The 24,110-nt window shown below is 41.7% G+C and overlaps 1 protein-coding gene across 5 annotated transcripts in view; it reads right to left on the reverse strand.

Moving 5' to 3' along the window:
* Positions 1 to 2,006: 2,006 nt before the first annotated feature.
* Positions 2,007 to 24,110, reverse strand: part of IFT122 (intraflagellar transport 122) — a 31,237-nt gene continuing 9,133 nt past the window's right edge. For 3 of the 5 annotated variants that reach the window (XM_074151357.1, XM_074151359.1, XM_074151356.1), the window contains 19 exons: positions 23,868 to 24,070; positions 23,271 to 23,408; positions 22,414 to 22,578; positions 21,353 to 21,550; positions 20,340 to 20,480; positions 18,589 to 18,642; positions 16,433 to 16,594; positions 13,333 to 13,499; positions 12,291 to 12,462; positions 11,130 to 11,232; positions 9,919 to 10,059; positions 8,793 to 8,890; positions 7,773 to 7,873; positions 6,451 to 6,616; positions 5,370 to 5,481; positions 4,805 to 4,933; positions 3,933 to 4,012; positions 3,144 to 3,308; positions 2,007 to 2,461 (listed from right to left, as the gene is read on the reverse strand). In XM_074151357.1, the coding sequence (XP_074007458.1) occupies positions 2,372 to 2,461; positions 3,144 to 3,308; positions 3,933 to 4,012; positions 4,805 to 4,933; positions 5,370 to 5,481; positions 6,451 to 6,616; positions 7,773 to 7,873; positions 8,793 to 8,890; positions 9,919 to 10,059; positions 11,130 to 11,232; positions 12,291 to 12,462; positions 13,333 to 13,499; positions 16,433 to 16,594; positions 18,589 to 18,642; positions 20,340 to 20,480; positions 21,353 to 21,550; positions 22,414 to 22,578; positions 23,271 to 23,408; positions 23,868 to 24,070 (2,585 nt within the window). In that variant the 3' untranslated portion in view covers positions 2,007 to 2,371. The remainder of the gene's footprint in view (positions 2,462 to 3,143; positions 3,309 to 3,932; positions 4,013 to 4,804; positions 4,934 to 5,369; positions 5,482 to 6,450; positions 6,617 to 7,772; positions 7,874 to 8,792; positions 8,891 to 9,918; positions 10,060 to 11,129; positions 11,233 to 12,290; positions 12,463 to 13,332; positions 13,500 to 16,432; positions 16,595 to 18,588; positions 18,643 to 20,339; positions 20,481 to 21,352; positions 21,551 to 22,413; positions 22,579 to 23,270; positions 23,409 to 23,867; positions 24,071 to 24,110) is intronic. The other 2 variants (XM_074151360.1, XM_074151358.1) reach the window with 1 other exon arrangement.

Consider the following 24,110-nt stretch of genomic DNA (forward strand, 5'->3'; position numbering starts at 1 on the left):
GAGCGGTGCCACCATCCGAGTGCAAATGCAGCTGTTCAGCCCCGTTCCTGGGCACACAAGTGGGATTAAGGGTTTATCTCCCCAAGACACAAATTTGCCACCTTAAGCTCTGATGCAATAAGCCACTGCTGAGGTCGGCAGCTGCTGCCAGGGCTTAGGGGCAGGCGTGCGTCACCGCCGGCGCAGCGCCGCGGGACCGGTGGGCAGTAACGAGGTGGAAGAACAGTGCAAAGCAAAGGAAACTGTCGGTGAAGGGCTCACAGGGGCTGCAGCCCACAGTGCAGTGGTGGGGCTTCTCCCACACCCAGGGAACCCTCACCATGAGGTTACCTGGGAGTCCCAGCAACACAAGGCAGCTGGAACCAGAACAGCTTCCCATGTTCAAGATGTGGCCTGTGTGGTTTTGCCCAGAAAAGCCCAATACGCTTTTCAGACCAAACTGCATTCACAGAGTTGCTTTTAAAAAAAAAAAAAAAAGAAAAAAGCTTCCTTGCTTGATCCATTTTGCCTCTGCGTCACAGCAAACCCTATCTATTTATTTTTATAATTTTTCATTCCCACGGGCTCTGCAAAGGCAGCTCAGTTCCGGGAGAAAGAGCCCAGTCCCATCCTGGCTCAACTCTCAAACAGCATTGTTTATCCATGTCAATAGCAAAGTCTTCATTGCAAACAGTGACAGATGAGTCAAAACGAAGCCGAGCAGTAATTAGAACAGAATGTTTTTAAAGCGGTAAATTAGCAAACTTGGTCAGGAACCATGGAAGGACCCAGAAGCCCACAGTGCCATTGTGGGGTGTCACTGTTGAAGGGAACTCAAGCAGAAACGGGGACATCACCCGTTCCACGTGCGAAGCTCTGGGTACATGGCTTCACCACCTCCCAGCAGCTCACGGCCGGGAAGCAGAGAACCATTCCCCACTCAAAACAGAGGGAGGCTGTGACAGACAGGGTGTCACAACAACAATGGAGCTCACGGTAACACGGGCACAACTCACACTGCATCAAAGTCAAGAGACTTATCACTTTCCAGCTCCAGCACCACCGGGTTCCTACACAAACTCCCGCTGCTGGGAACTCCCAGTGACCGTCCTCAGGAGACCGAGCCACCCAGGAGCCGGCTGGGGGCGGCCGGGACCGGGTGAGCTGCCCGCACAGCAGCCAGGTGCTGTGCTTTGGATCTGGGTCTGAACCAGTGCTGGTAACACACCAGTGGGGTGGCCGCAGCCAGCAGCGCTTGCACAGCACTGAGGTGGCCTTTGTCCCCACTCCATTCCACCCAGCGACAGGCCAGCGCTGGGTGAGAAGCAGTGAGGGGACAGCGTGGGGACACCTCTACTCGTGCTTGCCCCTGGCTCTGGGCTCAGCCTCTGCTGGAATTGCTGCTAAAAAGCTCCGTTAGCACATCCCTGTGCTGGTCACTGTGACCCGTGGGGCTCAGACAGGCATGCGCCCACCACAAAGGGACACTCGGGTCAGACGCCACGGGAACTGACAGGACACCAGGAGCAGTGGGACCTACCCCAGCATTGCAACACCCCAGCAGGTCGCATCCCTGGGGATTGCCTCCCCAGTGAGGAACTCTCCTCTCTTGGGCACAGAGGAGGTGCTGGGGACACCACCGGCTGGCAGAGCCCTCGGCTGCTGTGGGATTCCTGCCTGGCACCTATAAATAAGTGTGCAAAGGGATCCAGTTTAACCCATGGGGCCAGTGGGGTTCCTTCATTAGCAGCAAACAGAGGTACCTCTGCCTGGTCAGCGCGAAACACTCCCAGCACAGCCCAGCAGCCAGCGCTTTAACAAGGGACAATTCCACAGAAGAAAAGCTTCACCGCTGTCCCCACAGCGTGGCTGTGAGGTGGCCCTCGATGCCAAGATCAGTATAACTCTTGGGATCACATTTTAAGAGCTCTAAACTCTAATGCAGCTCTTGCATAAATGGAATAGAAAGAAAAAAAATACACAAGCTCAGAAGCAGCAGCATTATAGCAAATTCCAAGACAAATAATAGTGAAAAACAGTCCCGTTTATTTGAAGATTTGTCAATAATGGGTATATACTAAGGAGCAAATCAAGTCTTAACACAAGCTGGAATAAAAACAACTATGACTTCAAGGCTGAACTTCACCCTAGAAACATTCCTGTAAAAATCTGTGGTACTTCAGCGGTCTGCCTGGGAAACGTAGAGGACATTCACAAACGAGACATTTTCATTTTAAAAAAATAGTTACATTTCTTCAACTCAGTTCTACTCCTATGTACAAAATGGGAGAAGATGCCTGAACTAAGTTGTTAGGAAAGCTCTAAGAATCTAAGAAGTGTTTTGTGAAGCCAAGAGGGGAGTCTGTCAGTTGAGGTCTGAGATTGTTTTTCTTCATTGGTTTGACTCATCTATTCGCCTTCGACAGAACGGACAACAATTATGCTGGAGCACGAGAAGCTCATAGTCTTCTGTGTGAAACATCTGGTAATTAGAAACAGATTTAGGGACAAGTTAGCCTGTGACTAGCTCACAGAAAATGCAAACAGAGCTCAATGGCTTCTCCATGGCACAGACATCTGAAGCTGCCACCACAAGAGAATCGGGCCCCTTTCAACTGCTTGAGAGCACCATAACCCGGAACAGAGCAGCATTTTGCAGGCCACTGCCAATGCTGTTGAGGAGGCACAAACCAATTAGTTACTTTTGCATAAGGAAGGACAAAAATTAGACAGTTTCTGTGTAAGCAAACGTGACCGAATTCCAGTATTTCCAAAAGCCATTCCTGAGAGGGGAAGGAGAGGGACTGAACCACAAGCTTGCTTGGTTAGGGACTGATTTTCCCTGCTAGACCAGGCTGAAAGTCAGAGAGACAAAGCAAAAAGAAAGCAAATACAAATCAGCACTTGTTGCTCAGCCAAGGTTTGCTCGAGAGGCTCTGACAACGTCTCAAATTCAGCTACCTCAAGGTTTTCAGAAGGCAGCTGCTCCTCTGTGCATCACATAGCTCAGCTGCTGGGTTTCAAAGCCTTCTCTGCCTCTACATCATTCAAGAATTTCTTGAATACATTTTCAAGTATGAGGTTTCAACTATTAGAATTGTTTCAACCGTAGGATTCTCAGTAGGGTTTTGTGTTGTTTTTAAGCCTCTCCACGTAAACATTACCTGAAAGCAGGATGGGCACATGGTAATGGAGGCATCTGGCAGCAGGGAGCGGTAGTACTGCCACCGCAAGGGCTTTGGCCAGCGCTTGATCAGGACGTCCCTCCGGCTCATTGACTGGAGAACAGCGCGATTCACAATCACTGGGACAAATTCTGAGCCTCCTTGCTGCAGGAGAGTGGGTTCAGAAAGAATTACTGTTACCAACTGCAGAGCCCTCTGAGTGTTAAGATGTTGTAAGAAGCACAGTAAAACTCAGTAGAAAAAGCTAATACAGAATTGGGCTGAGTCTAGTCCCACCACACCCCCCGGCAGTTTTATCAGCACCTCCAGCAGCAGCAGCCACATCTCCAACGTGGCTTCAGTGAGTCTCCATTATTCATTTAACACAATTCCTCGTAACGCCCATGCCCAGAGCCTTTATTAAAACCCCAGTTACAACTGGTTTATAGGTACACTGCCCAGACACATAAGTACCTGGGAGACAGCCCTGTTCCATCATGGTATGATGATAAAACAAAATTCCAGGAACGTTTACTTTAAGATCTTTGTTGTTTTGTGGGTTTTGGTTTTTTGTTTGTTTGGTTTTTTTAAGAGAGGAGTTAACTGGTAAATCCCTTTCCCTCTGAAGAGCCACCCCTCTCTCCCAGTCCCCTGCTTTGTATCTCTCTGGTAGCAGTTCTTGTAACACACTCACACCCGAACAGCAGCAGGAATTGGGGTGAAAATTTTCTATTCATTTCTGTCGGTAGCAAGAAAGAAACAACTGGAAGATATGGGTAAGGTTCTTACCTCAAAGCTCAGTTTTGCTGTAAAGGGATCATCGTCTTCAATAATATCTGTACTGTCATCAAGCCTCAAACTCTGTGCATCTAGATACATTTCTTAAGGAAGAAAAAGAGTTCCTATGAAAAGAGCTGTCCTCACAGAGTAAGCATGAAAGCATACCAGCAGGACTGGTGCCCTTGGTGCTCCAGAGCATTCTCAAACTGGTACAGTGCCTGGATTATTATAGAAAGAACTAGAGAAGGGTTTGCTATGAGTCACAGGGACTGGGGAAATATATCACCGCAGCTGCTGTAGAATGGCAGAACTGACCACAACCAAGTACAGCACCAGCTCTGCCTTCCTTCCCTCTCTGCCCCCTTCTGACATAACAAAAAGCAGTGAAGCAACCTATTTAAATTACATTTTTGAGCATCTAATATTATATGGCCCCCACAGCAGCTGGGAGCTCTGATGCCGAAGCATTACAGAGCAGATTCCAGCAGAAATGGTATGAAGCAAGTCCCCGCTGGTTCCCCTTGGCTGAGAGAAGGCAGCTTCTGAAGCAAGCTGTTAAGGGAAGCCAGTAACACACTTCAGATTCTCCCCTTTCTTTACAGAAAGCAGTTAGAATAAGTAAAGCATGGCATTCCACTGTTAAAAAGAAATATTTTACATGATTAGAAACAAATTTTCCTGATGAAAAAGCTTTATGAGAATGTTAGGTTTAGTTAAAACATCACTTTGGTTGTTATACTGACTTGAAAGGGAAACACGATGCAATTGTACTCACACCAGTCATATGCCAAAATTTTAAACTTAAGTGGGGGGGAAGTGTCAAGGTTGTTGCTTTTTTCCCTAAGAAAAGGACCTGAAACCAGTTTTAATCAAAAGGATACTGTCACTCATCATCTCTTTCCATTTATTCTCTCTTTTATTCAATCTTGGAGCTTCAAGATCAATGAGAGCTACAGCTTCTTCATCTGTGATGCCATCTTCCAGATAGAACTCAACCAGATGCAGCACTTCTAAAGGGGTGGGGGAACAAGGAGCATTTGATGGGCAAGAACTCAGAAAACGCCTCCTGGAAGATACTGAGCCCCTTAAGAAATGAACACCCTCCGGCTTCTGTGACAGTGCTGTTCTGCCCACCTGTTCTCATGGAACAAGTTATACACAATTAAAACAAACCCCAACCCCCTCAGCTTCTCAAAGGATTGCACTTGTGTTGATGAAACACTTTATACATTCAGTGTCTCATAATAAGCAATGCTTCGCTGCTGCCGCAATGAAATCCAACAATCTCTGGGACAAGAGGCAGCCACTTACTCAGATCTAACATTAAAGGATGGATTTGTTTGTTCAAATAACATTGCAGAAAGAACAAATTAAGTACTAACCTACTCTGTTCAGTGAACATTTATCTACCTGAAAAGCACAAGCAAACGCGGTATTGCAACGCACCATAGGAGGAAGCGGAGAAGACGAAGGGCTGCCGGCAGTTAATGCAGACGTTCCCCAAGTTATTGAGCAGAGGGTTGTTGGTAGAGCACCTATAGCACAGGGGCACAAGCTCCTGCAGAGACATGTACACGGTAATCGTAAACACAACAGCACAGCCTGAACCCTTTTCTTCCCAATAAATACAGGCTCCTCTGGTTTACACCACTGATACTACACCAGCGCTAATCTGGAAAAACGCTGCTGTGAAATCAGATCCTTTAACATCTGCAAATGCTTTCCATTTTTAATAAAACAGCAAGTTTTCACATTAAAAATAGCTGTCTTCACCATTCTAACAATTAAATTTCCACCTTGCCTTTGTGGTAACAGCAGCAGAATTCTGCATCAAATACACAGTGACAAAAGAACTCGAAGAGAAGGTTGCTGAAACAAAGTTTTTTGCTCTAAGGTTTGGTCAAATTCAAGTTCTCCAATTAATTCATCTTTCTTCAAGAGCACAGTTATTTTAGGCAGTTCTTAAGATTGTGTTTCTATTATTTCAGGTGGCCAGGTGCATGTTCACTTGCACAATACAATTTATTTTTAGTGAGTACTCCATGAGACACGGCTTTATAGAGCACTGCAGAAAGTCAGACTTCAGTTAAAGAAGAAAAGGTGTTAAAATAAGACTGAAGGAAGGGAGGTCATTGAAGGGATAGGAGGAGGAGGGAAGGAGGGCCAGGAGCGGGACAAATGAAAGTGACCTCCAGCTGGAGACGGAGACAGACTGTGGAGTAATTGCGTGTGGACAGGAGAGAAAAAGGCTTGGAAGAATTAATAGGCAGAGAGGAAGGGAGATGCAAGACAGGAGAGGGAAGATGGAAGCTGCCCATGAAGAAAGGACCGATTTTAATTTGTTCTCAGGAGCAAAAGGAAGCCTGACCTGAAGAATAACAATAAGAGGACTGTTTCCAGCAGAAATACAATTATATCGCAGAGCTATGCATAATATATTTCAGATTTTTTTTTCGTGCATACAGCAACTCAGGTTCTTGGATTAGGCCACACACTAATGATTAACATGAAACACGTTACAACTTACTTCACTGTCATGGAATGGCTTGGATCGGACTGTCAGGCTGCCCAGCTCAATGGATTTCTGGAACCTGGCTGGGATCTGCAGCCCCTGCAACTTCTCATAGGCGTGACGAGCCAGCTTATATGCACCTAGAGCTTTACTCTGCTTTGCCAGGGCAAATAACGTATTGCTATAATTTAATTAAGGAATAAAAATACATATGGCATTTAGGAAAAAAACACAATACTTTTTCTAATCAGAGAAGTTGTGCAATGAAGCATATCCAACACCGGGACTTTAAGCAGGCTTTAATAGGAGAAATCTATTTACATAACTCTGTTTGAAAACAAGTGTGAAAGGACTATCAGAACGCCTGGGGGCGATTATTAGCAAGGTAAGGAATTAACCCTATATAAACATTGCTTTAGTTAAATATCCTGACTACACTTAGAAAATTTCAGTAGTTTTAGGGTGAATGGATTTTTCCCCAGGCAAAAAAAATATATATAAAAAAAAAAATCTTACAACACCAGCAACCCACTGACACCAACTAAATACACACAATCTTATTGGAAATAAAGGACACACTCTGTGTCATTGACCAAGGGTTGTCTTTCCCCTTCAGCAGTGTGTAACAGTAACTGCTGCTTAGAAAGCTACTGATCACAAGGCACGTTATGAAAGATTTTATGAGAGATTATACATTTAAAAGTGAGGAAGTTATGAAAAGGAAAGCTAACATCCCATTCAAAGCCAAAAATTAAGTGAAAAGAAAGAAATCCAGCATCCCTGTGGTGTCCAGTGACCTGTTACAGAGAGGTGCATTCCCACAGGGTTCCTGGAGAACTCTCCAAAGATGCGATAGGCACTAACGAAGCTGTGCCATCGTTAACCTGACCGACTCCACCCAGCTATGCCAGCCTCTGGTGCAGCACAAGCTCCTGGTCCCCTCACCCTGTCTCAGCACCATCTCCTTTCAACGACGCTGCCAGGAGTCAGAGCCAACGTCCCGCTGCAGCAACTGGGACCTGAGAACTCGCTTCTCTGACAGAGGTGACACACCAGACTGGGTGGGTGCTTTGGAGAATTACATGTTAGTTGGCTTGTAAAGCTCTCCAAAACTATCTCTAAAAAAAAAAAAAAAAAATGTGCACAGTTAAACACCCAATGGTTTGAAGATGTTGATTATTTCCTTAAGGACAAAAGTCATTTTCCATTAACTATAACCAAGAGCTGAAACTGAAGACACCCTACAGGAGATCTCTGCACTCTGGATGAACATCAATTATTCCTTTCATGTCTCTCACAAGATAACATCTCGACTTTGTACTGTATTGGAAGGATACACTTTTGAGATGCCCAAAGGAGTCTCCTTTGTTAAGCTGTGAAGCAGAAACCTGGAAATATTGAAGAGGGTTTCAGGCAAGTGGAAACTGAAAGGCTCCTCCTGCAGTATTAAAAATACAGACACATATTGCTAAGCTGGAAAACCAGCAGCTCCTATCACCAAGAATCCCAGCGCCAGGCATCTCAAGCACTGCCTTTCTTTCATGCAGTTGCAAAGAGGTGCTGACAGAATATAGCAAGCGGATTTTGCATGTCCTTATCACCAAAGCTGATACCTGCTACATGCAGAAGGGGAGAGAAAGATCCATGTAGCTAAAGCAGCCTCTTCAACAGGCTGTTTAAAAACAAGGGCAGACTGGCCAGCAGCAGTGTAGTCTCCACCCCTGCAAGGCCTGAAGTAGCCTGACCAGCAAAGACCTCCACAGCAGAGTCGTCTTCTGGGCACAGACCAGGGTTCTCAAATGTTTTACAAAGGGTATTTTCAGCAGCAGTGGCAGCAGCATCACTGTAACTGCTGGGAGCAGCAGGAGCTCCTCACTCCTGACGGCTGGTCGTTCTGCAGTAGTTCACACACATCACGACTGACACACGTCCCACACTGCTGAACCCCTAAGCCAGGGTGCCGCCTTCTGTCCAATCTCCGTTTCCCAGTGATTGAAGGAAAAGCCAACTGTTGCCTGTGCAGGACCAGTGGCTCCAGTCACGGACACCAAACCGACAGGGCTGGCACACGAGGGCTGGGGGAGGGAAGTCAGCCATCACCATGTCTTCAACCCACACTGAGGCAAGCATGGAGCTGCTAAAACCACACTGAGGATTTTAGGAACTAAGACAACAGAAGTTTTTGTACAGTACAGCAGAAGGCAGAGAAATAAATAAAGTTACAATACAGCATCATTAATCTACACTCAATATTTAATTGCCTGAAGAGTTATTAATTATTCCTGGCTATTTCTGGACTCCCTAGAGAAAAATGCTCAGGAAGCACAAATACACAACTTGTAAAGTGAGTCTCTTACAGTGTATCTTTGAATAGAGTGATAGACGTGGTAGATTTCTGCTAAACGCTGGAAGTGATGAAACTTCTGTAACATTTCAGTCTTCTGCTGGTCGTTCTCTGCAGGAGGCAAAGGCATTAGTGTAAGTCTCTGAGATGAGTCTGAGACTCAGCTGGAAGAAAACAGCATACTATGATTTTAGCACCAGCACTTCCAAGAGAGGTATGTTCCAGTTCAAGTGTGCCCCATCTACCTGTGCAAACCACACATCATACAGACTTGCCATTTTCCTGAGCAAATTTCTCGTCTAAAACAAGCATGGTAAAACAGAACAGCTGATGCAATGGTTTTAATGTAGCTAGAGGTAGAATATAGTAGGTGTGCATCACTGGAAACCTCATCCATAGCTTTGGAGTTTACAAATAAAAGGAGTTTTGAAACATTTGTTTCATAAATATTAAATATATTACTAAGTCAACTGGAAAAGGCTGCATCTCTATAAAATACCTGAGGGGTAACAGATCAGCACTATCGTGCATCAGCTGAACTGGAAAAAAAAAAAAGGTACTTAGAGTACCATGCAAAAGGCAGTATTACCAATCTTTTGTATTCATTATTACTACACTACACCCAGTAACTACTGGCTCCACCTGTCCCAGTGAAATGCACTCAGAAGACAAGATGATAGCTAATGAAAAATTAGAAAAGTTAGAAATACTCTGGAAATACCTCCCCAACCTATGTTCAAATACTAGACGTATCTTACACTCCAAGATCATCTTTTATTTACGAATAAGTTAACCCTCCAGTCACTTCTCCAGTTCAAGTGTGTTGAGGGAAGGTGCATGAGGCTACAGGGTCCCAAGAGACAAGATTTTGGTTCCAGTCAGATTTCAAAAGGAAGGCTGACGCATGCTGATGTTGCTGTTTTGCTTATTTGTTATAAATAAGCACATGGGAAAACCAGGGGGACTACAAAAATAGCACAAGCCAGAGTTACACACAGCATTAAAAAAAACACTCAACAAAAAACCAAAGCGAAGCCACACAAGAGTGAAGTAGCTGCAGCAACGCTATCACAATTCAGTCATTGTTTGTCTACAGGCACAAGGAGGTAACAAATACAAACTTCCTTTCAGTTACTTACCTTGGGCTATATCTAAACACTGCATGGAAAGCATCCAATAATAATAGGCTGCATCGTTAAATCGGCTTTCAACAACGGCATTGTGCGTTAGCTGCTCCAGCACCCTCACAGCCTCGCTCTGCCTGCCAGCCTTGTGAAATGCTGCACAGAAGGCCAAAACAAAGAGGATTTTACAGTGCGATTATATCAATTAACTGAAATTAATGTTTTTAAATTAAGAGCACTCTATTCAGCCAGTATCAAATAGTCTATCCAGGGCAGGATAAAAAGGATTATACACTGGCATTTTTCTCCTTGAAAGCAGCAACACTAATGGAACATGAGAAGCATCTTTAGGCATTTTGTGGCTTCCACACTCTCAGCAGCTCTTGAGCTCACAGAATTTGTACAACAGTGGTTGGTTTTTTTTTTTTAAACATAGAAAAGAGCAGAAACGCTATGATGATCAGATCTCTATACAAACAGTGGTATTTTCTGAACACTGCAAGTCACAACTTTACTAAAAACAACAATAAATGAATGTTTGAGGTTAGTACTGTGGTTTGTAGTGCTGAGTGTTTTGAAGGAGTACAGCATTTACACTTGGCCCTTCCAGCAAACACAGTCACACCCTTCCATCCCAGCTCAGGAAACAGCAGATGCAACAGTCACACGGAGCTACACCTGAGGAAAGGAACTACACTAAAAATGTGCTGGCTCACACGGACCTTGCTCCAATATCTCCTTGGCCCTGGAACAGCTCATGAATTCAGTTTTGAAGGCTGTCCACATGATGGAAGGCTGACAGTTCTTTTTAAAGGTAATTTTATAAGCCTAACAAAATACATGAAAATTCTTAAAGAAACAGGAAAATTTTACTCGTACAAACCCAGCAATACCTAAATATAAGGAAAGACTATGCTTTCCACTCAGGTTCATAAGGTGGTCACTGTATTTTGAATTCTATTGTGATAGATACATAATGCGGATACATAATGCGATGGAAAATCTGGACCTGTATTTAGATGCCATCATTTTTGATAGATCGATCACATTTTCTTTTCAAATAAGGAGACTTCCAGCTACTTTAAGACCAGTATGAAAACACGGATTCTATCCGGTTTTGAATCCTACTGATAAGAAACTCTCCAGGGGCAGAGACTGCATATTCTGTATCAGAAAAGTATGGAGTAAACGTCGAGTGACCAGTGATCCGTCAGGGACATTTTTACCTTTCTGGGCTTCTTCAAATCTATCATTCTCTGCCAGCCACTGAGCATAAGGGACATAGACATCATCTTTGAATTCAGGATGCTTTTCACTCAAAGCAAATGCCTGAGGTAAATTAAAAAAAAAAAAAACAAACCCACTTATTTTTAGAATACTGCATGGTTTAAACAGTTAAAGGGTTTAGAATATTCCATGGGATCAATCCTTTAGCTCTAATTAAATTCACAATAAAAATACATAGCCAGAATACAGAGTGAAATCCGTATTTTCTCCAGTGTGAAACTAATGTATTTTAAAATAAAAAGCCATCAACAGCAAAAGAAAAGAAGCTAAGCATAGTAACAGTCTGGTTATTGAAACAGGGAAACCTGAAAGTCATTATCTATAAAATTTAGTAGGTTTCACAGCAAGCGACAAACAATATTTTTATTTTTACTGAATATATTTTCTAAAGAAATTGAATTAACACTGTAATTGTAGTTTAGATTCACTTTCTGAACTCACAAACTAGTCAATAAAGGACCAAGTCTGCAATTTTCTGTAACTGGAAGAGGGTGTTTGTCAATTCCAGCAGCACTTCCAAAACATTTCCTTCAGAAACTACACCTATCAAAAACTTAATGTGAAGAAACAAGAACAAAATTAATGGTGAACCCAGCTGTGAAGTGGGTAGTACTGGCTGACCCATGTTTTTATGGAAAAAAAACAGTGCAGTCAGAACTTCACCTAATCAGAAGCATAAATCCAGTTGTAGAGCAGGGTCCACACTACCACTGCACGCGTTCATCAGATCTAAGTTATGTGTAAGGTATTCTCTCTCGGGTGTGCCCAAATTAGAATACATTCAAAACAGAGCTTCCTGTGATATAATTACTATTTGCTATTTTTATTGGGCTAAAAGCATCCCACAGATTACCATAAGAAGTAGGCAACTATAGCTCAACAGGCAAAAAAAGGCACCCAGAAGTGAGACCAAGAAATATTCAGCCAGGAAACCAAACAAATAAAAAAAAAAAAGACAATCAAAAAAGCCCAACAAACAGAAGCCTCCGTCCCTGCCTCTCCCTTCCCTGGAGTGGCAGCAGAGCCAGACGTGTCTGCCTGTTTGCAGCCAGGGACAGCAGGCACCAGTGGGGTTAAACACACAGATCAGGGGCACTTACTTCTTCCCAGCGATGAGTCTCCACGTGGAGATGGACCAGCGCTTTCAGGTCACCAACCTTCATGTAGGTTTCTGCCGCATAGCCAGGGTTATCGAGTTTCTTAAAATAGAAGGCACATTTCAACAAAGGCTCACGCTCGGCTTTATCCAGTTTTCGAGCAATTTCAATTAACCTAGACCCAGTAAAAAAAAAAAGAGCCAGATGTTTCAGGTTCTGCCTTGTTTTGCCTTTTGTTAAATTATTGTAATAACTCCACCTTTAAACAGTTATTATTTAATAAATATCATAATAGTAGTACCATGCAACACCGTTTAAGCAGTTTTCAGTAAACATTCCAAATTCTTTTTTTTCCCCTTTTACAAACTCGAAACCTGTTCCTTCAACTTTCCCTCCTACTGCAATTCATATCTTGGGCTCCTTGCGCAGCCACGAAGATGCAGGGAGGGAGTAGGTGCTACACAACCGGCACGGGACATGCTTCCTCAGCCCCAAGCTGAGCAAACGGCTCCAGAACATTCCCCCATTGCCACACAGCCAAACCGAGGCAAGGGGACGCCAAGTGACCTGTCCCAGATCTTAGGGCAGCAGCAAACACCCAAAGTGTCACCTACTGCAAATCAAGGAGAATTTAACCAGTGCAGGAGTAGTCCCCGAAATATCTAGGGATTCTGTGCTCCAGTTGTCCTCTCCACCCACTAGCTGATTATTAAGAGAACTAGGCTATCCCACATAGCTGTGGCGATGACTCTGGAAAGCTTAAGACATGCATATTTTAGAAGCCAGTCTCACAGTACAGATGAACCCATTCTGACTCTTCACTGTTGTAATGCATTTGTTTTCATAACATATTTATGTCCCTACCCTCTAAATATATGCAACCTTTAAAACATTTTTAATTGTAGATGTGCTTCAAATACTCAATTTGATATAAACAAAGGCACATGTCAAACAAGTTATTTCTTATTTTAAAATTATGCAGAATTCATATAATAAAAACTCAAATGAGTTATTACATGATCTCTGAGAAGGAACTAAAACCTACATATCGACCCAGCCGTGGTCCCCGCTGATTTCTATGGCCTTCATGTGCTCGCCTGCAGACAGGTACATCTCCACTGCTGCTTTTGGTTCATTGATATTCTTGGCCCAATCCGCTTGTTTTTTTATTAGCAGCTTTGTGTCTTTGGGGTCTCCAGATGCCAGAAAATCCTGAAACAGGGCAATAAAAAAGTTTGCGTTACCTTCTGGTGACAACCATTGTTACAGTCGAAATTCTAAAATACATAAAGGCTTTTTTAACGAGTATCATTATGCCTCTTAAGAAACAGGGCGGCACGAACTGATCCAGCCTTCAGCAACTGATCATCAAGGGCCAATGTCTGGTAGGAAACAATGGCAAGTCTCCCATTTAGATAGTTTTCAATTAAAAAAAGAAGTGGGAGATTGTAGTAGGGCCAGGAGAAGTAGGATACAGCTGCCTCAGAGGTAATAAATATGTCCCCTCTAGATTTCTTGGAAAGCTTGCTCTCTGCTGAGCCTGTTCAAGTGGATACTAATTATGATTTCTGTGTGCTTTTCAGGAACATGCCTTTCCAAAACAAAACAGCACTAATCTCAAAAACTGTAATAGATCAATGCCAAGTTTCAGATTTTCCAAGCCAAGAAGGTACAGTTTCATTCATAAAGATGACCCAGCCCCACCCCGTGTTTAGTTAACAACAGCATACCCATTTCATCGTATGTTAGCATCGGGGTCATCAATTAAAGGCTGAAATTTCGTTTTCTGCAAAGACTCTTGATAATTGTATTACAATATATCAAAGAAGTTCTTTTATAAGGAGGGGATGACAGCTGCTCAGAAGTGGGTGTGACTCTGAACTACCGCTTGGACTCGTGTAAGACAGACAAGCACCAAGCCTGGACGCTGCAGCGATGACCATTTTGGAAATATTTCCAATAGTTTGTTCAGCTTTGTCTGCCAATACCAAAGCCCTGGCACCATATGGTTCACATCTGTTGGCATCATGTGCCAGGAGGAAAAAAAAAAAAAAAAAAAAAAAAAAAAAAAAAAAAAGAGAAGTACTTTAACACCAGAAGATTGATTAAGGGCAATTTTGTCTGTTAACAGAACAGGCTACTGGCCATTAAAACAGCTTCTATTGAATGAAAAACTAGAACAGAGGAGAAATGGAAAGGAGAGAAAAAGTGGAAAATTACCACATCCTCTGTGTTTCTGGTAAGTTCTGATTCAGGTTTAAAAAACAAAACAAACCAACCAACAGGCAAAAAGCCCACAAAAAGCACCCACACAAGAGATCTGTTGCGCTACCACAACTCAGCAGTTGCGCTGGTGCAGGCAGTGGGGAGGTACAGACCTACACCCCATCCCTACGTCAGCTCCTCAGCGAGCTCCCCCCGGGATTCTGCTGGGGCGCTACCTACTGCAGCACGGCCCCGATCACCAGGGGTAACCATAAAGATGTCACGATGATCTTCGAATATAAAAAATCAAAGTGAAAGAATGAAGTTGAACAACATCTTTGACACAACTTGTTTTCCAGCTCAGGCTACCAAAATAAGTCCAAAATCAAAACCTCGGCTTCTTACAGTACAAGGAGTTTTATTGTGCGTTGTCAGTAATCTGTGATCTGGTGCTGCGATAACAAGCCTATGACCAGATATCAGAGGAGGTCCTGGCCTCTGCCTCCAGTGGGGACTCTCTGGCCAGAGCTAAGCAAAGTCGAGCACAAGCAGCCAGACGCCCTGAGGGTGCCTTTGCATAATTCTGGTAGCATTAGAAAAACAACAACAAAAAAACCCCTCAACACAAAAACACCCCACTCACCCTCCCTAAATCTTTCCTTGGAAGAATAACTGGCAAACAAAGGGGTTTTACATATCCTTCCATGCATTGCGCACTCCCTGCACAAGAAGCTCCCCTCATATGCTATGAAGTACCTTTAATTTCCTCTGCGTGGAGTTACTCTCGAGGACAGGAGACACGAGACCTTTTGCTCTCTGTCAGTTAAATATAGACGTGGCTACGGCCAAGAATTAAGGGATCCTCATGAAGACTTATGGGAAAATTTTCATCTATGAATTACATTTATGTTCAAGAGGAGCCAAAACATTGAAGCTAACAAAGACTCATCAGCCAAAAATAGTGGAAGTCAGACTTACATCAGCAAAGCCCCAAAGTATTTATATTAAGCTCTTGGAAGAAAAAGCTCTCTCTGTAGCACAGTTTGAGGAATCTATGCTAGAACAGCTTCTATGCATGTCATGGTAAAGTCTGTCCTGGTTTGGGCAGAATAAGGCTCTGCTGAGTGATGAATGAGACTGACCAGTGTGTGCATTCTCAGGGATTTGGGTAAGAAAACACCAGAGAAGACTTAAAAGTCAAGTAATGCTTTCTTATCAACATATAAAAACATCACTTTTAAAAAACATATTCAAGTTGTTTCTACATGGAAACAGAGTTTTTTTAAAAAAAGAAACACTGAATCTTCGGAAGAAAATTCCCTAGTAAACAAAAATATACCAAGTTCATATGTTATACGCTTTATAAAATAAATAGGCATGTTAAGTTCTATACTAATGTAAGTACAAACTCAGAAAGAAAAATATTTTAATTATTATATGGAAATGAATTAAAAGAATGGTGGGCTCACCTCCACTTTGCGTACATACTACCTTATTGTCTTTGGAAGACAAAAAAATAAGAAGGGACTCAAGTGAGATAAGAGGGAAGAAAGCCATAAAAATGAGACTTTGGGGTTTAAAAAAAAACCAAAGGAAAATTGCTATGAATAATATTATATAATCACTATTAAAGAGTCATCTCTGGTAGTGTCCAATTAAAAACTCCACTGAAAAGCTATGAATTCCATGGACACAGCTGAGACTACACAAAACACAATCTACCTCAATGGCAGACTCTGAGGAAAAGGCTACCACTACAGTTAGACACAAAGTTAACCATTTTTCCCCTTATAAGCCAAACGAAATTCAACCAATTAACTGAGAAAAAGCAAAAATTCAAAACCTGCATTTCATCTAATCCTTTTGTAGCCTTATACTTTGAGAACAGAGACTGGTACATTAATATTTCTGCATTTAAATATTCCATTGCCAACTATTACCTTTGCGTAGTCAAACATGCGTAAATCAGAGTACATATCGAGAGCCAGGTTTTCATGTCCACTCCTTTTGTACAACTTCGCTGCCTCATGGAATTTTCCCTGGTAGGCGTAAACATCTGCTAGGAACAGTTCATTGTTGTTCTCTCCATGCTTCTTCCGCTCCTGGGCAAAAGATAAAGAGATGTAGAAAAATATTCTAGATGATCAGGACCTAGATGAAAAATAGCTATTGAAGAATTAGATTTTCAGGCTTAGATTTTAACTGTTAATAAAAATCTGTAACAGGATATGATAATTATGACTCTCCTACATTTCTGGTGAATTTATAATTAAAGGATTAAATCCCTTCTTAATTAAAATTAGGAAGAGCAAAATTAAATGTCACTATACAAACCAAAGTAATAAAAAATCACTTCTCTTGATTTCACACAGGAAAATGAACACACACTATCATTACGCGATGCTATTAGAAAAAAAAAAAACAAGGCATCTGATGGGTTCCTTATTTTCTGCTGTAAAACTTACCAGCATATAATTTGGCTAAATTAACAATATGTGCGGGTGGGATGACAAACATGAAAATAATTGCTGGCAATAAGCAGATTGACAAAGTATGGTAGCCTGCCTCTGGTAATGTGTATTTTATCCTGTATCTGGGAAACACATTGCTACCCTGCTCTGGATAAAATTATTACTGTGATTAGCCCACCTCATATGCAAATATATAGATGTGAACTGAATTTAAAGAAAACTGCACAAGAGGGGAAAAAGCATTCCACGAGCATACACATTCAGCTCTCTGCTGCCAAAGGAGACTCAGACATCACCCCTTCTGGTCACATGTATTGACTAGGCTGCTACTGGACTCGTGTTGAAAGTTCCTTTAAAGAACTTGGTTAAAAGAATAATCAGAGGAATTGTTACACCATTTTTTAAAGACTTCATAGAATCTTGCCAGATACAGAGATCTGGCAGTTATATTTCCTGCTGTCATCAATTAGAAAAAAAAAAATGTGTCATTACTGAGAGAAAACCATGATATTAATGGAACGTGTGTGCTTAGTTACATCCTTACAAGCCTTAGAAGGAATCTGATACACCACAAGCAAGAGTAAGCAATGATGTAGAACCCTCACTTCAGAAGGAGAATTTTCAAGAAGTCTGAAAGTAAGTTTATACCTATTTACAAAGGGTATCTTTCTCATTAAACAGAATATAACATGACAATTCCAGAATATCCTCAATAGACACAGATGTAGAGAAGCATATGTGGAAAAGAAAGGTTAGTAGTGGTGAGAGAATGCTCTTGTCTAACTATCTGCCCTTTAAAAGCAAAAGCAAAAACAACCAAAAAGGTGGGCTCCTAACGCAGAACTTTGTCCCATGTTGGGCCCCAAGAAAAGTTAACTGCCACCAACTGGCATTTTGACAGACCCAGGCCAGCTCTGCAGAAATGGAAGGCAAGGAATGTTTTCTTTCAGAGAAGGTGTAAATCTAATTAGCACGAGAAAGAAATTCCTGTTATGCCATCTCAACACAGATCTTTAAACCAGGCATTAGCACGCAGTCTTTGGAACGGACAGGGGTGATACCACGTCTTTTAATGTGCTCGTGACAGACAGTTACTGTCTCCTGAAATTCTATCAAGAAGTGCGATAAGAGCAAGACCTAGTGATTAGAACACAGTATGGAAGTAAGGGATCCCAAAATCTATTTCCAGTTGTCACAGACTTGTCGTGAGACCTCGAGTTTGTCATTTTGTTTCTCTGGGCCTGTTTCTGGCTCTGCAAAGAGGAGATAATAGTAATTACCTACCTCCAGGGGGTAAGGAGAGGCTTAATTAACTCATGTTTATGAAGTATTCTGTACTAAGCTCTGTTAGCACAGCAGTATTCTACCAATCATTAATTGAATATTGATCATTTTTCCAGTTTTCCTGAAGACAGTTTCAGAAGTTCTTGTTGTCCTGCGCCCCCATTTTTTCCCATGAAGTTTCAGTCACATAACTAGGATTTGAGTCACCTCAGCTCATCGGGGTTTCTCACTCTCCAACAGTCAGAGGCACTATTTGAACAAAAGTCCCTCCAAAACAGAAAATACTGATTTTGGCATAGTACTAAGTGTAAGAAAATACACTATTTTCAACACACTCTTACCTCTATGTTGCTGATCAATTCTAAATATCTAAGGTCTCGTACCCTGGTAAAAGCCTATTGAAAAGAAAAATAGAACAAAATGAGTTAACATGAAAAGCCAGAAAAAGCAACAAAGTATTGTTACACATAAATCAAGCTGTCTTCATGCAAACACAAGAGGCATAAACACGCTGCGGTTTGTGTTTTGGTTTGTGTAGTCCCTCACCTGATGGGCTACCACCGGGGCCTCCATGGCATTAGAGTAAATCAGGGTACAAATGGCTTATCGATGGAACAGTCCCACTAGTCCCTGCCTTGGCTACGTATTTCCCCCCAAGAAATAAAAAACGCCTTTTCAAATATTACATATGTTTATTCTGGCTATTTTGTAACATTTCCATTTTGATGTGAGGCATGAAACAGACAAGGAAATTTAAGGAAACCATTGAAAGGTAGAACATCTAATTGATCATATCACCAAAGCATACTGAATATGCTTATAGTGTTTACATCATTCTGAAATTCCAGTACGGAAGTAGCTCAGGGCGAGGGAAGGAAGGAAGACGACAGCAGGAGCACTGCAAGAGAGTGCACTGTCTTTTGCAAACGGAGAGAAATGTGCAACCCAAAGTCTCAAGTGGCAGTCACGTGCGAGTTACAGCAGCTTAGCACTTATTCTTGACATGCATCAAAAAATAGAAATTTAACTCTTTAGACTGCACGTTCAAGACTTCTAACCAAATTAATGCTTAAGAGGGCATAGAATATTCTGCTTACACCAGATCGGACTAGGAACCATGAGAGCCTTTAATGTCAAGAAGCTGCTTTTGTTCAAATTAATCCGCTCTAATTCTAAGAGGGCACTACTTTAAAATTCCAAGGAGGCACTGAAAACTTCTTTTTAAGAACATCTATTTGCATAAAGCTGTCTATGAAACTGGAATTATCCTGATGCCTCTACTTAAGTGAAGAAAAAAAAATAAAGCATTTAATTTCCTTTTTAAAAAGATCTGTTATTAAAAGATGCCTATCATTACAGGCCATTCCCTCCATATTTTTAGAATGTTTTGTCTTTCATACAATATTCATGACATTGAACTCAGTTCGCCCTCTCTTATTTGAGAAAAGGTGGTGAAAGAAAATAGGGAAGTATTTTATGCTGGAGAAAACTCTGTTCTTCAGTATATGCCCATTTACAGACCACTCCCAAAAATCAAGGAATTCCAGATAGAAAATGACTAAAACGATGCCATCCTACCACCACCACTCTCAGAGAGCATAAGTGTATAAATAACAATGAATATCAAACCTCCACATCTGCACTGAGGTTATATTAAATACTTGGGGAGGGGAAGAGCAAGCTAACAGCCCTGGGGAAGGAGGGGGAAGCAGCCCGCTAAGGCGTTCTTTGCTGCCACCCGGTGGCCAGCAGCGCCACCGAACCGCTTCCCACTTCTACTGCCCTCAGTCATTAACGCACCTTCCAGCGGAGGAAAGAAACCGTTTTCTTCGATTTAGAACATAGTATTTATCTAGAGAGATAAATTCGATTTCAGTTTAAAACTTCACCTCGAGATCCTGAGTATAGAACAAACCAACCCTTGGGTATGCAGAATAAACTATATATAGTGTATACACTAAAGCAAGGTAGTAACAGGAACACCACATTGTATTCCAGCCGTAAAACAGACATTATACATACACACTATATATATATATATATGAAAACATAGAACAAGCTTTCTGCTAAATAAGTAAAATAACAACATTACCTTTTTAGCAGTCTCAAACTCCAGCCCTTCCAAGGCTTCCATGGCCAGTTCTCTCCAGTCAGTGTCGGTTACTCCCAAACACGCGATTTGATAGGCCTCTTTAAACATCTTCCGTTCCAGATACTGATACATGGGCGCAGACTGAGGATTCCCATTGAAAAACGTGTATTAGAAAGCATAATAATAAGATATATTAGTGAAATTCTCTACATACATTGGGAATAAAAATATATATTCCACTCACAGTCATTACAAGCTCTACAGAGAATAAAGGTACAGTTTTTGTATAATAGAACAACATTCTGGGGTTATTATTATTGTATCTTTAGACAAGCTGGGTTAATTATATTCCAAACTCATCCATCTTGAAATCTTCAGTTCCTTGCCCATTAGGAAGTAGTTAAGAATGTGAATTCTTCTAAGCATTGTACACGAGAAATATTATGTACAATGAGCCAATGAGGTTGCTGGGGTTTTTTAACACTATGGAAGCAGAGCAAAAGGGGGGGTGTGGGGAATAGTTTGTTCCCAAAGGCTAAAATCACAAAAAGTGGCACAACAGCCCAATGTGAAGCGCCCCAGCAATATTCAAACCCAACAGAAGAGGTATCAGGAGGAAGTGGCCCTTCTGTGCCCAGGCTGATGACAAAGCTGTTTCACCAAGTGAGACTATTAAGCCCAAACCCACTGACCCTAAGAGCCCCAGAAGGGAATTAACGAGAGAAACCTCGGCTGCAGCGTGACACAGCCAGAGGCACCTCGTTGCATTTGCAAGTAGAAAGGGATAATTCAAAACAACAATCAACAACAGCAAAAAGGAAGTTACCTTAATTAATGTCAAATAAACAAAAATAAAATAGATCATGCAATATAACTAAAATAACAATGAGGAAAGTGTGAACTCCAGTCATTTTGGCAATGGAATATGAGTAAGTCTCAGAAAAGCTTCTTCACTTCTTAAACATTGATGTTTATGAAATGTAAAGCAACACTTAATGAGATTAAAGGATTACCTGCGGAACTTCAACAGCTGACATAGAAAAAACATGAAGACAGAAGATCTTGGAGCCGTTGTAACCCACAACAAAGCCTTGAAGTTTTTGCTGATGGACAGGGAAGTTACTGGCTTTGATATTGAGGTAACCCCCTCCGGAAAAGCACAGCATGTCCTCACACTGCGTATTCCAGGCCACGCTGTTAGCATTGGGCTCCTAACGAGCAAAATAACTGGTGATTACAACAGATGCAATCACCTCTTCTTTCCTAAGAAATATGCATCCTTCAGCTAGAATGTCTGACCTATTACAGTCTGGGTGTGTACACACACACTTGTTACTTATGTTCGTGATATTCTAAAGCCTAGTATATTCCTAGACAGACCGACAGGGACATACTTTACATTTTAATAAACAGCTGTAATTGTCTTTGTTTTGTATTTACTATGATCTATACTAGTGGTACTAGTGATCTATATTGTCAAACTGCAGAGATAACATATAATTTCACAATAATTTGCTGTTAGTTAGCTAGCATGTTTCATCGATCATTTTTCTGCCCGCTACAAAGAGTTACAGACCCTATCTTTGTAACACCTCATACTTTCTATCGAGGGTTCTCTGAAAACGTTTCATCAACATTAATGAGTGAACCCTTACAGTGACTGCTACCCTGCCAACAAGGAGAGAATTATCATTATTCGTTTTATACTCTGGAAATACACAACGAACAAAGAAGTTTAGGCTTTAATTCTGTTCATACTAATGATAAAGCCAGAATGCTCATTAACTGCAATGCTTCAAAGGGAACCAGGACAGATCTCTAAATTGAGCTGAAAAGGTCACAGGTTTAAGTGCTCTTTATTCGGCAGTTGCTCACATGTATCTCCTTGTCTACCAGCTCTCCAAGGGTAGTTTCGATAGAGAAATACATCACAGTTAAATCCTACAAAATGTGATTAATGGCTTAAATGGCAGTTACATGCATTTCTGCACAGCAACATCTTTGGTATATTCTGTGCTCCAAAGCACTTCCTGCCCCGCAAACCCTTGTTTTCTTTTAAGGCTTTGAATTTTACCTGAAACAACAACTCTTTGGTATGAATATCATATACAAGGCAGGTATCGTTTTCATCCACCACTGCCAGCTTGTTTCGGGATGCACTCATATCCAGACAGCGTACAGCCGTCGATTGCTTCAGCAGGACGATGGCGAAGACATTATCGACAAATATCTTCAGAATCTAGACATATTTGAAACCGAAGTCAGACCATCCACTTTTGTTCCCAAAACGAGAAATAGCATAGCAGGTACAAACTTTAATGCTTTTTAAAGCATCCAGTTGCAATTTTTTTCAGAGATATCTCAAACTGAAAGCATTGCCTTAATATTAATGCGGAGGTTATCTTGAAAAGACTTGTTTCCACAGCGTACTCTAGGCTGCAAGCCTATACAAATAAAACATATGCCATACATCCTGGATTTTTTAATGCTCCATTAGTTAAACAATTACATTAATATGATATTACAGGAATATATAGCATAGATACAGAAAAAGCAGAGGATCTCAACTTCCTCTCTATTTGTGTTTTCTGTACCAATACCTCTGGGCTCCAGTCTGAAATACCCAGCTGCTAACTGGCTGGTGAAATAAACAGCAATTTCACCTCTAGAACACCCACATCTTCACAAGCGGTCATCAGGAGAAGTGTACTCACTCACACCCCCCAGCACCCACTAAGGACAAACATTCTCTCAGTATGAATTTTACAGCCAGAGAATGTGAAAGAAAGCAGCAATTAGGTTTTAATCACAAGATGAGACTGTCAAAGTTCTAGGTTGTAAAAGAGCATGCTGCTCCTAAGGTGTCCCCCTTAAAGCAGAAAACAGATTTTATTTGCAGTAAAAAGACACATACCAGACATTACATCTTACCTGACCATTCTTTAGACCAACTAAGAGGCCTTCTCTTCCTGGAGGTCCTCCAATTACTTTAATATAACGAATAAGAGATTCCATTAGCCATTCTCGTTCTTTAACACCACTAAATGAGAGGCACTGTAATCTTTTCTCCTAAAGACACAATAACATACAAAATACTGTATGGAGGTAAAGATAAAACCACCGTGTCTTTTGTGCTATGTTTATACCTACACTAGCCTGTGTGCCTACTTTTACGTATAAAAATCATGAAGTCAAACAGTCAATTTATCAGGGTGAATTCTTTAAAGTTTTCCAATGCTACGAACAAACAAACAAAACAAAAAAAGCACCCAACCCCACCTTCTTCTAGCAGTTCACCCCCACCCAAAAGTTCCCCCAGATTTTGTGCTAATTTATCAAATTCACTGCAGAGATTGTTTTACTGAAACAGAGCCACCCATGCCATGCCACAGCTATTGCTCAGAACTATGTCAGCGCCACACATCACACCAGTACTGCCATGGTACAACCTTTTCCTAGCGGCTGTTTGGATGGTTATCCTAGAGTCTGAGCACACCCCAAGACTACTCTGGGTTTTAAGGCACATACCTGGCATAAAATAATGTGATCTGAACATACAACCAGCAGGTTGCATTCAAATTTTTTTGCAATCTTTTCCTTCACTCGATAATACATATCTGAAGAATCATCCGAGTATAACTCATAAATCAAGATTTTCTCTGGCATCTGGATTGCTAATCTGTTTTTGTAGATTGCAATTTTCTTCACAAGCTCTCTCCCTTTTATTCTAACTAGAGAGAAAAAACACAAAACCAACAGAGTATAGGATGA

This window comes from Numenius arquata, chromosome 8 (assembly GCF_964106895.1).
Source record: "Numenius arquata chromosome 8, bNumArq3.hap1.1, whole genome shotgun sequence".
Lineage (NCBI taxonomy): Eukaryota > Metazoa > Chordata > Aves > Charadriiformes > Scolopacidae > Numenius > Numenius arquata.